At 42.0% G+C, this 11935-nt stretch overlaps 1 protein-coding gene across 1 annotated transcript; it reads left to right on the top strand.

Annotated features, from left to right (window-relative positions):
* The first annotated feature begins 7839 nt into the window (after positions 1-7839).
* Positions 7840-11510, top strand: LOC109466605 (neuropeptide FF receptor 2-like). Its single transcript, XM_019764337.1, has 3 exons — positions 7840-8496; positions 8965-9064; positions 10844-11510. Exons 1-3 carry the CDS (start codon positions 8124-8126, stop codon positions 11508-11510), a joined length of 1140 nt encoding a protein of 379 aa, XP_019619896.1. The 5' UTR covers positions 7840-8123.
* Positions 11511-11935: the final 425 nt, after the last annotated feature.

The following is an 11935-nucleotide window of genomic DNA, read 5'->3' as shown; positions in this document are numbered from 1 at the left end:
TAGGTTGGTTTAAGCTAGTTATGGGTAGTACCAAAATTAAGAGACGCCTATGTATTTCAAACGTTTAAACGTGTGAAATGATGATGAAAATGTGCTATGAAATGGTGGTAAAGGTCAATATCAGACATATTTCCTCGTCCAGAATATTGTTTTATTCTGCCTCCTTGAAATTGCATCGGATGGCTTTAAAACTAATGATCAGATCATCTGCCCTGGGCCCTCTATCCCATCTCTTTCTCATATTTTTCCTAAGCTGTGAGACATTTTAACGTCATTCTGTCTATTGGAGTGAGAAGATGTCATAGACAATCCCCAGAAAATCCTCTCCATCCATATATAGAAGTGTGAAGATGCCCCCAATCCAATCTCCATAAAGACCAGATAACTTTCCAAATCCTTTTAGTGACGTATTTCCAAGGGCTAGAAGGGGCTGAGATGAAACACCTCTTGCGTGGGCTTAACACATTGGAGCTGCTTTACGCCGTCTGATAAATGATAGCTGCACGACTTGGGTGATATTAGGCAAATCACATCAACTCTATCGCTTGTAAACGACCGGCACACGAGGCGGCAACGTGATGCATGACAGTAATGATCATCAAGTTCGTTACTGTTACGAAATCCTCGAGTAGATTTGTTTCTTTGTTTTTAAACTAGCATATAATTCAGCACTACTTATTAGTTGCGCTGCAACATGCTAGCGATTGTACTCTTCTATCTTCGATCAATCAATAAACAATTATTATTATTATTATTATTATTATTATTATTATTATTAGACGAACATGTACAAGCAATTAGGGTGGAAGATGGCTTCTGATAACAAATCCGTGTGCACTGATGTATGATCTTCGCCAGATTCCGATTTGTTCCTCAAAGATAGTACCAAAAATAATGAAAAATAGGGCCAAACATAAGAAGTAGGCATCCGTCCATCTAGAAGGATGATGGTAGTACTCTAGGTCTGGTGTTGTGGCTGTGTGCAGCGGTTAGTGCGGGTAATCAGCCCTATATATTTGCATGGCAGTCCCGGGCATAGATGAGACATACGAAAGTTGAGATATTTTGTGGATATACATGGATAATTTACTAGACCAGCTTACTCTCCAAGCAGAGGTTGTGGGGGAATGATCTTTAGCTTTCTATATACCGTTTTTTTTTTGTTGCTACCCCCACCAACGGCTACCCGTCGGTGGCCGGCGACTTTCTCTGGCTAATTAATACTGTCTTGCCACCGAAAGGGATATGCTTGGAGATTAGACCAGCTATCCTACCATAGTCCACTTTGCAACCTCTTCTCCACAATACGTGGGTTGCAAAGTGTACTCCCATGGCCGGCGCTATATTCTCTGGTATATTACCCAGTCTATGTAGCCAATATCTACTATTTTCCGGCAACCCATTTGAGGTGGTAGAGACTAGTGTCTGATGACTTCGCCTGGGGCTGTGTTAAGAGCTTGCCGCCTCCGCACTTTTGAAGGCATCAATGAACAGGATATGGGAAACAAGGAGGGGGGAGGCGGAGTCTTGCAGCCGCTGTATTTTCCAGACTAGTGTCACCAATGGAATAGCTTGTCCTGGGGTTTATTCTTATGGTCGTTGTGGAAAAACTATGTACACTATTGCAAATTGTGGCACATTTTAGCCGGCGTGTATTCCTTATTTCAGTCAGTATTTCGATATCCTCCTAGTGGACCTTTAGTGAACACCAAAAAGATGCAAATCTTACACTGTTGCACTGGGAGTTAAAGACACCTAAAGCACAAAACACCCAAAGCACAAAACTGACTTTCAGTCAATTTTCTGGTCATTTTTTGATATAGTAAGTTGCAGCAATCCCATCATAATGAGATCTGTGATACAAAAACGTTGTGTCGCCGATGAAAAATGACTGCTCGTTTCGACCCGTAGATATTCGTTGATGGTACTAAATAATAAAAAGAAGCCATTGTATCTTCTTTTGACGCTGTTCCAAACGTTTTCAAGCATAAAATGATACCAAAAAGTTCTAAGAAATGGCAAATGTCGATATCAGACAGATTTCCTCATCCAAAATACTTTTGTTTTGCCACGCTAGCTGAGATTGCATTGAATCCTTTAACATATAGTTGGCTGTCCTGCATTAAATGCAATTCATGAGGTTAACGTTAACGCAATGATCTGACCGCTATCTGGATTTAGAAGTAGGCGCCAGAACTGCGTCCTGCATTAACGCAATTCATAAAGTTTGCGTAAGAAATGATCTCTTGACTGCTCTATGGCTTTAGAAGAAGGCACCAGAATTAAGTCCTGCATTAAACGCAATTCACGAAGGAACGTAAGGAATGACCTGACTGCTATCTGGCTTTACAAGTAGTCACCAGCATTTTCCCTGCATTCAACGCAGTTGATGAAATTTACGTGAGGAATGATCTGCCTGGCTTTAGAAGTAGACAGCAGAATTATGCTGTGCCATTCAATTCATGCAGTTATTCATGAAGTCTACGTAAGAAAGTATCAAGATATAGACTGCTATCTGACTTTAGAAGTGGGCGCCAGAATTTTGTCTTGCATTTAACGCAATTGATGAAGTTTACGTAAGAAATAATCTGTCTGCTACCGGCTTTAGAAGTGGGCACCAGACTGGTGGCTTGCATCAAACGCAACCCATGCAAGTTTGCTTACGGAATGATCTGCCTGCTATCTCAGGCTCTAAGAGTAGGCAGCAGAATTGCCCGGGTAGCCCAGACTATTAATGAACCGTGAAGTCAAGCGACACGGGGCTCGTTAAAGGATTCCAGCACGAGTCTTCTGCCTTGGGAGGGCGCTATACCTCACCGGTTACTCCCCACGGGTTTTGCAAACAGCAAGTAGGAGAGGCAATCACCGCCACACAAATGCACGCCGCAGGAGGAGAGAGATAAGGTCCACACACAGTTAAAACCTCGGCAGGTTTACTTCTATTCCACATAAACGAATGAACGGCTGTACAATAACTCTATCAGCAGGGCCGTTAGCGAGGAGGCTGTTCAAGCTTTTGGATATCAGGCATATCAATAGGATGAATATCAACCTGTCACCAGTCTCTGGCTATTATTTAATTGACTTGACGCTATCGATGTCTCTCACGAACCTCACGCTCGATTTGCCCAAATATGCACATAGCCTCTCGCCTAGAGCTATTCCAAGGTCGGCACTATTCCATGGGTTTGACTCTTCGGAGCTTCATACACTTAGCTTTGTCCTCCACAAGCGCAAACAGTTTGGTTTGCTTTGGAATGGTTTATTTGAATCTCCATTAGTGACAAGTCACAAGTTTTCCTGGAGTCCACATTAAAAGATTGCAATACATTACAACAGAAATGGACGACGATTTATACAATGGAAATAACAGAAAACTAACATTCGCTGAACTCAAAATAATATGAATCAATCATACAACAAAGTATACAACGTATCCAATTGATTTACAGTGAATTCGACAACGAAAAGAAAATTCAGAGTAGGAGAGATCAGAGGTCTGATCAAAAGTGGTTTATGTAACTTCCTCGGCCATCCACTGAAGAGTGTGATAAGTGGGTTCAAACGATTTCCGTTTAGTAGTACGTGTGATCTTGTCCTTACTTCATCAGCTGTGTCCGGTGAATTGATCATGAAGTCTTTGATTTTCGATGGTCTGACTTCACGGGGGTTCATAATTAGCTTAGACAAAAGGCTACTTTGCGAATTGATTGATTGAATTGGTTCTACCATGGAGGTACTCAATCTACTGTATGATTGGATCAACCCAGAGTATCTCCGAATTTCGTGCATAGACTATACATAATCTACTACACACGCAAAAAGGTGAGCTTTGACAGGTCCAAGATTTCAAGCATCATAAGATTTTTCTGACAACGTAAATACTGCCCATGTAAATAATGTCCAGGTTGATAATGTCCAGACAAATATACTATCGTAGTAAATGCTGTCCAAATAAATGCTGTCCAAGTAAATGCTGTCCAAGTAAATGCTGCCCAAGTAAATGCTGTCCAAGTAAATGCTATCCAAGCAAATACTATCCAAGTAGATACTGTATAAGTAAATGCTGTCCAAGTAAATTATGTCTAAGTAAATTTTGTCCAAGTAAAATGCTGTCCAAGTAAATACCAGTACTATCCAGGTAAATCTTAAAAATGAACAAGTGGGGTTCTTGAGAGGTTGATGTATGTGGTTTATGTAACTCTTCCCCGGTCATCCACTGAAGAGTGTGATGAGTGGGTTCAAACGATATCCGTTTAGTAGTACGAGTGATCCTGTCCTTACTTTATCAGCAGTGTCCGGTGAATTGATTATGAAGTCTTTGATTTTCGATGGTCTGGCTTCACGGGGGTTCATAATTAGCTTAGACAAAAGGCTACTTTGCGAATTTTGATTCTACTCAATCTACTGTATGATTGGATCAACCCAGAGTATCTCCGAATTTCGTGCATAGACTATACATAATCTACTACACACGCAAAACGGTGAGTTTTGGAAGGTCCTTGAGGGTATCATAAGATTTTTATGACAAGGTAAATACTGTCCATGTAAATAATGTCCAGGTTAATAATGCCCAGGAATATACTATCCTAGTAAATGCTGTCCAACTAAATGCTGTTCAAGTAAATGCTGTCTAAGTAAATGCTGTCCAACTAAATGCTGTTCAAGTAAATGCTGTCTGAGTAAATGCTATCCAAGTAAATGCTATCCAAGTAAATACTGTATAAGTAAATGCTGTATAAGTAAATTATGTTTAAGTAAATTTTGTCCAAGTAAATACCAGTACTATCCAGGTAAATTTTAAAAATGAACAAGTGGGGTTCTTGAGAGGTTGATGTATGTGGTTTATGTAACTCTTCCCCGGTCATCCACTGAAGAGTGTGATGAGTGGGTTCAAACGATATCCGTTTAGTAGTACGAGTGATCCTGTCCTTACTTCATCAGCAGTGTCCGGTGAATTGATCATGAAGTCTTTGATTTTCGATGGTCTGGCTTCACGGGGGTTCATAATTAGCTTATACAAAAGGCTACTTTGCGAATTAATTGATTGAATTGATTCTACTCATCTACTGTATGATCTGAACAAACCAGAGTATCTCCGATTTTCGTTTATAGACTTGCAAAAACGTACGTTTTGAAAGGTCCAAGAAAGCATCACAAGATTTGTTTGCCGAGGTAAATACTATCCATGTAAATGCTTCCCGTGTAAATGCTTCCCATGTAAATGCTGTCCATGTAAATGCTGGCCATGTAAATACTGCACCAGTAAATATTATACATTAAGTAAATACTGTCTAAGCAAATGCTGCCCATGTAAATTCTGTCCAAGTAAATGCTATCCAAGTAAATGCTGTTCAAGTAAATACTGTCCAAGAAAATGCCGTCCAAGTAAACGTTGTCTTACATTCAAGCGGTGTTGCTGCAAAGCTTATGCTGCGCATACAATTAACCTGCATATTGCTCCCCTTACACAACTGTAATCCCGTTATGAAATCATTTCCTTCAACAAGTGTACATCTGTACAAGCAGAATAGAAGAAGTTTGCCTTCTACACAGCTGCACATTTGAACTCGAGCGCAACGAGGTCTGAAATTTCCCTCCACCTCTCCAGCTAATGGCCTCCACAGGTGTTCATTAAACTACGATCTGTATTCCTCACGAGTCCTGGCTTCAAGCATCAGAACGAACAGCAGACCTGTTACCCCGAACCCGTGCAGAGACACATGGACGTAATCTACGGAACGCAAAAGCACTGACTTTACTGATCTCTCGTACCACTAGATACAGAAATAGTGCAGTACCGTCCATGATAAGAATACTTAATAGTTAATACTAAATGAAACCCAAGAACACTACTGACAAATGTTGCTTTTATATTTATGTCACGTCAGAACTTCATTACTCGTACACCACATGTTTTTTAAAGTAAGACGCTCCTTTTAATGTACCATTAACGATTTTATAATGTATATAATGTATTTTATAATGTATAATGTTTTTAAACGAATGTTACAATTGGCGAAATTCAGCCTGGTGCTGCGAAGTCGGTTGAGAATAAACCATTTGATTGATTGATTTGATTGTTCACAGCAACTTCATTTTTCTGTTGTCGTTTAGAATTGTCTGTTTTTTTATCAGTATGATTTGCGTTTGTAATTCTATTTCTAACCATATTACTTTACTTCTCCTGATGATTTGTATTTACTAATTAGTTCAATGATGTCTTTTATCTTACTTTCGTATCACTGAGTCTGTATTATCTGTAGTAGATTTTATGTCGATCCGTGGTACTTCTTTGCATTTGTTTGTGTTATTTTTTATAAAAATAAGAAATTGAAAACAAAATTGGATCCAGGTGTGTTCAATCAACAATAATTTGTATTCCTCACGACACGTGTGTTCGTATCCGTAGAAACTTCATTTCTCTGTTGCCATGCAGAATGCCATCTGCTGGTGGCAGTTTTTGTTCAGAAGGGCCACTGAACTGTGATGCATACAATTAAGCCCCATGCTTAAGGCAAACGCGAAGAGTCCCCATTAGTGCTGTACATTCAACGCCCATTTTTTTTAAAAGTTGTTTTCGCTTCTTATAGTCCTACTAATGAGCTGGTTGACGTACATGCATCTCGTGTCCGCGCACTTTGTATCGTTGGCATCGTGCTTCAAAACAGCCACAACGTGTTTTAAAAGTGCGCACTTAAGCGCGAGGGGTGTTCTTTGTTCACACAACTTGGCTCGGGAATACATTAAAGCTGGCTCGTCGCATAAGACCGAAATTATTGGCTGAAACGGCCCACGCACTTTGGCACTTCAGTTCATGCGGAGGGAGCATGGTAAGCCCCCAGATCGGGCAGATGATATGGAATGGATTATATTTATGAGGGTATCTGAAGTGAAGCAGCGCATCTCTGAGACATTTCCGTGAGAAAACTTCGAAAAATACGGATCATGAATGTACATGGAGGTATCCCGGATGTACATGCAGGTGTCCCGGATGTACATACAGGTATCCCGGATGTACGTGCATGTATCCCGGATGTACATGCAGGTATGCCAGATGGACTTTCTGAAAGAATGCCGGGTACAGCCTCAATATGGATGCTACTGTAAAACTACTCAAACAGTTGCTACAAGACGAGGTTGGTTAAGGGGAGGACAAAAATTTATTGGCGCCAGAATGCCATCCATATAACCAAATCAACATGGCCTAACTGGTGACACCACTAGTGTGTCAAAAAGGAGTACTAGTATCCATGTCCACATCTAACGTTTTCTGGTATCAAGCATTGGGTCAGTAATTGTCACAAGAAAGGGGACAGGCATGACCTTCAAACAACGTCATTCTATCTAACGTTTGACAGTACGGTACGGTCGAATCCAAATAACTTGACAATACATCTAACAGAGTGCGGCACTTTGCTTTGAGATGCATCCTTCAAATATCATCATATAAGCACATTACCAAAGGTACTTGGCAACATTCAAGTTTAATTTCACGGATGGCTTTTCACATGTTCCCAAACGGTCAAGTGTCAACGGCGCCATCCTGCAAGTTAAAGTGCGTGTGCACATGCGTCACCTCGCTCAATCAACCTCATTAACCTCATGCTTACCACTTACGTTAATAGACAAAAAAGTCGTTAGAACGAAAACCCTGGGAGCTATTGCCATTCAGAAATTAGTCCCGATCTTGATAAAGGCACTTCTACCCGTTGAATAGGATAGCCTGACGTCGTTGCATGTCATTAGACAGAGTACTTGTATCTTACTTGCGCACATGTTTCTCATTTCAGGACACTTCACTGCCTTCCTGGAAAAAAAATCTCAAGCAGGCCCAAATCCTGCGTCCTGTCTACGAAAATACCTCCTGCCGACAAAGCCACAATGCCGCTCCAAGCACTCTGACGATCCTTTCTATCCGGAAAAATAGCCCCAAAAGAGCGGGCGACATTCTCATTTGTTTAAAAGCTTCATTGACGTCAACAGCATCTTTAGAAACCATGTGTTCCGGCTATGCTTATTACTGGTAGATATTCAACATTTTGTCCGGACAAAACCGGAAATTTCAGCACCTCTGGTGACAAACTAGTCGAAATTTGATCGCCTTTATCAAAAAGAGTGCTATGGAGGCAACGGCAGAAAATTCCACCGGCGTTGCGGATCTGCTGGCATCGATGGCGTTGCCTGCTGACGTGGGCAGCCTGGTGAACTACAGCGAGGAGGGGACGGGGTATGTGGAGTCCGACTACGGAGACTTCACCGCCATCAACTCGTCCTTCAAGCAGTCTACGGTGATCATGGTCATCTACATCCTCATGTACGCTGTGATCTTCATGCTGTGCGTCTGCGGCAACACAAGCGTGCTGTACATGATCCTCAGGACGCCCAAGGCCAGAGGCGTCGTCACCAACTTCTTCATCATGAACCTGGCGTCTGGAGACCTCGTCCTCGGGCTGGTCAACCTTCCCTTCACACTCGTCACCTACATATATGTCGGTAAGTGGAATCTGGTTCTATCCTGTGGCGAAGTTCGTTACTCACGGCCACTTGTTTTCATCCTTTTTTTTTTATTTCAACGAAAAAGAACAGAGACATAATCATTCAACTTGAAATGATCATCAAATATAATAATAATAAATCTGTATCTGTATAGGTGTAACCGGTATAACCGCCCTCCAGTGTAACACACCAGCTTCGCAGGCACGCGGCGTGGCGGCAGCTAGCTATATTACACCGAAAAACCTGTTACACCCAATCCTTGCACATTACACCTTACGCGAAAGACTTGCGTATACGCTAGACATTGTTGCTTTCGTAATTAGGATGTTAAGTTTTATTCTGTACCCTTTTTCTGAACAATATCCAACATTTTTTGCCATACATTGTGCCATGTACAATTGTCGTGCAATAACGTTCTTCCTTTTGTACATGATTCTAAACCTGTATTCCTCCATGTGCTTACAGAAGACCAGTTTGGAGACACCCTGTGTAAGCTGGTGCCCTTCATCAGAGGAACCCTTGTCAGTACCTCCATCTTCACGGTCACCGCCATTGCCTTTGAGCGGTGAGTATCTGTACTTTTTTTTTTATTCCAACCTTTATCACAAGACATGGCGACAGCACACTCAAGTTTTCTCAACTTATATTTATGCCACCACCAACGCAGACAAACGCATGAACGGACAGCAGACATACTCATTTTCATCAGAGTAAAGTGAGGAAATTCGTGTTAAGTTCCTTTCCGAAGGGCACAAGATCGGTGGCATGGCAAGATTCGAACTCGGGACCTTCTGAGACAAACACTCACCTTGTACCTAAGTACCTGTACCTACCTAGGCCAATACGAATAATTCTATGGCATAATGTGCCTCTTGAGCTCAAAATATCACCTTAAATAGGCATCATGTAACATTTTTTGTACCCAAAATCGTCATTTATGGTTGGCAATAAAGAAAAAGAACCACACGCGGTGCACTGTTTGTGGCACCATCACAAAATACCAGAATGCAACCAAACGTAGCTAATAGCTCTGTTTCAAGCTTTTAAACACACTTTCTGGCACTTATTTGCAATGAATTAGGGTTGATTCAACTCACTTTTTGCAACGCTTACGGTTTTTAAACATAAAATAGTTCACTTTGTGGTGAAAAATAGTTACATAACGCCCCTTTAATTGACAAAAAGTGGCAAATTAGGCGTAAATTATATCAAGAAGCAATCATTGTCAGGAAAATTCACTTATATATTCAACCCGTACGCTAAATTGCTTCGTACGTCAGCCAAATTGCTTTATAACGTACTTACCAGGGACATGATGAAGACGTGTACAGTAGTGCACCATGGATGTACTTAATGTTTTGGAAGACGATTCATGTCTATATGGTTTATGTCTAAATATTGGGATGAATGGCTTACCCATTAAAGACCTTTATTGTGAATATTTTATCTACTTTCTTGAGGAATTTAGATTTTTCTTTTCTATCAAAATATCTAAAACTAGGGAAGCTATCTTGTATACAATATTGAATATGATACCCTCGTTATGTAAGGTACAGTCCACGAAAAGATAAATATTCTGCTAGGGCATCTTTCTTCTCGTAAATATATGGCTTATTTCCACATTCACGAAAGTAAAAGACATCACCTTATGACATCGTGATACAACAGAACGCATATCATATATTTGAATATATCTTTACATGTAACGGTCCCCACAACGCAGAAATAGGTAGATATATAAAGGATTGCTTTGCTATTAGAAAAAATACCGAAACTTGTGATTAGCCCACTCGATTGTAACACTTTATAAAAGACTTGTGCTATCCCTTATTTGAATAATTATGATGTAGATATGTTAGGTTTTATTAGACATTAGGTTAACACATTTTATTGTTGTTACTCTTTTTATGTAGTTTGCCATACATTGTACCATGTGTAATTGCCGTGCAATAAAGTTCTTCTGTTATAAAGCCTTATCAGAACTGGGCTCCTAGAGGCCCATGGCTCAGAAACAATTTAAGGGCGACATATACACAGTGGACAGTGGCCATCCCTTGTACGTTTTAACGGTATTTTCTGTTGTCCTTATTGGGTTGTACTATTGAACAAATGGCAAGAAAATGTTGAAATGCCTACAGGTGAGAAGTGCGCTTCCTACCATAACCGCATGGGGTCACGATTAACTCATGGCCACTGCCATCTCGGACCTTCATCTTCTTCATCTTCATCTTTGCCGGGGCTCTGAAATGTTGTATGAGCCCCGGCTACACCCCCATATAGCCCATGTTGGGGCACTTTAGGGACCTGACTGATGTATAATTTTTTCTGTCCCTTTGCTCCACAGATACTACCTGGTTGTCTACCCGACGGAGGAGAAGATCTCGACCAAGACGGCCACCCGTGCCATCATGTCCATCTGGGTCGTGGCTGTGTTCATCAACGTGCCGGTGGCCATGGTACACCACAGCGAGGTGTACCTGGGGAAGCACGTCTGCATGCAGGCCTGGCCGGCCGACACGCTGCGCCGCGTTTACACGTGCTTCAAGCTCATCTCCTGCTACGCCTTACCTCTCGTCATCAACGCCGCGCTCAACTACGTCATCGTCATGAACATCTGGATCCGCCCTCCGGTCAAGAACAGGAACCCGTCCCCCAACAGACTCCGCGCCGTGAAGATCCTGGCGGCCACCACGGTGATCTTCGGGCTGTCCTGGCTTCCGCTGCACGTGTGCGCGCTGCTGGAGGACTTCAGCTTCCTGTCGTGGAGCCAGCGCGAGACCATGCACCTGTATGTCTACCCCGTGGCGATGTGGCTGGCCCTGGCCAACACCTGCGTCAATCCCGTGGTGTACGGCGTGCTGAACAACAACCTGCGGGAGTCGTACCGCCACGCCACCCAGGCCGCGCACGGGCAGACGCCGCTGCTACTCGCCACCTCACGCACCCCGCGCTTCACGCACTCGCCCAGGACCAACGAGCACGTCCACATCGAGCTGAAAGAGCTCCGGTAAAAAAAAGCTACAAACCAAGAAGGAATCACTCATAGGACATTCAAACTCTAACTACGTTTCGAGTGACATTCACCACTCTTCTTCAGCGTCACTAATGAACTATCAGAACTAGTTTACATACAAGTAACTGGACAAAAACGGTTGAAGATGAAAACATTTCATATAGTGATTGATATGTTAAGAGGATATGTAGTTCCTATGGTAAACAATACCACAGGAACTGCTACTGTCCCTTAGGTTTGAATTTCCTATGAGTATTGCTTACTTGGATGTCTAACCTTCATCAACGTAATCGATCAAGAAGGGATCCGTTTCACGATGCTGCCGGGACGATATAAAGTGTGTGGGGTTGGGGACAATATGATGTCAACAAGGACAGAGGAATCACATGTATCGCTGTTGCCTATAAACATTACGGCTATCCC

This window comes from Branchiostoma belcheri, unplaced genomic scaffold (assembly GCF_001625305.1).
Source record: "Branchiostoma belcheri isolate BF01 breed outbred unplaced genomic scaffold, Haploidv18h27 scaffold17, whole genome shotgun sequence".
Taxonomy (NCBI): domain Eukaryota; kingdom Metazoa; phylum Chordata; class Leptocardii; order Amphioxiformes; family Branchiostomatidae; genus Branchiostoma; species Branchiostoma belcheri.
Note: the sequence above shows the minus strand (reverse complement) of the source record. Positions and strands in the feature narration are given on the sequence as shown.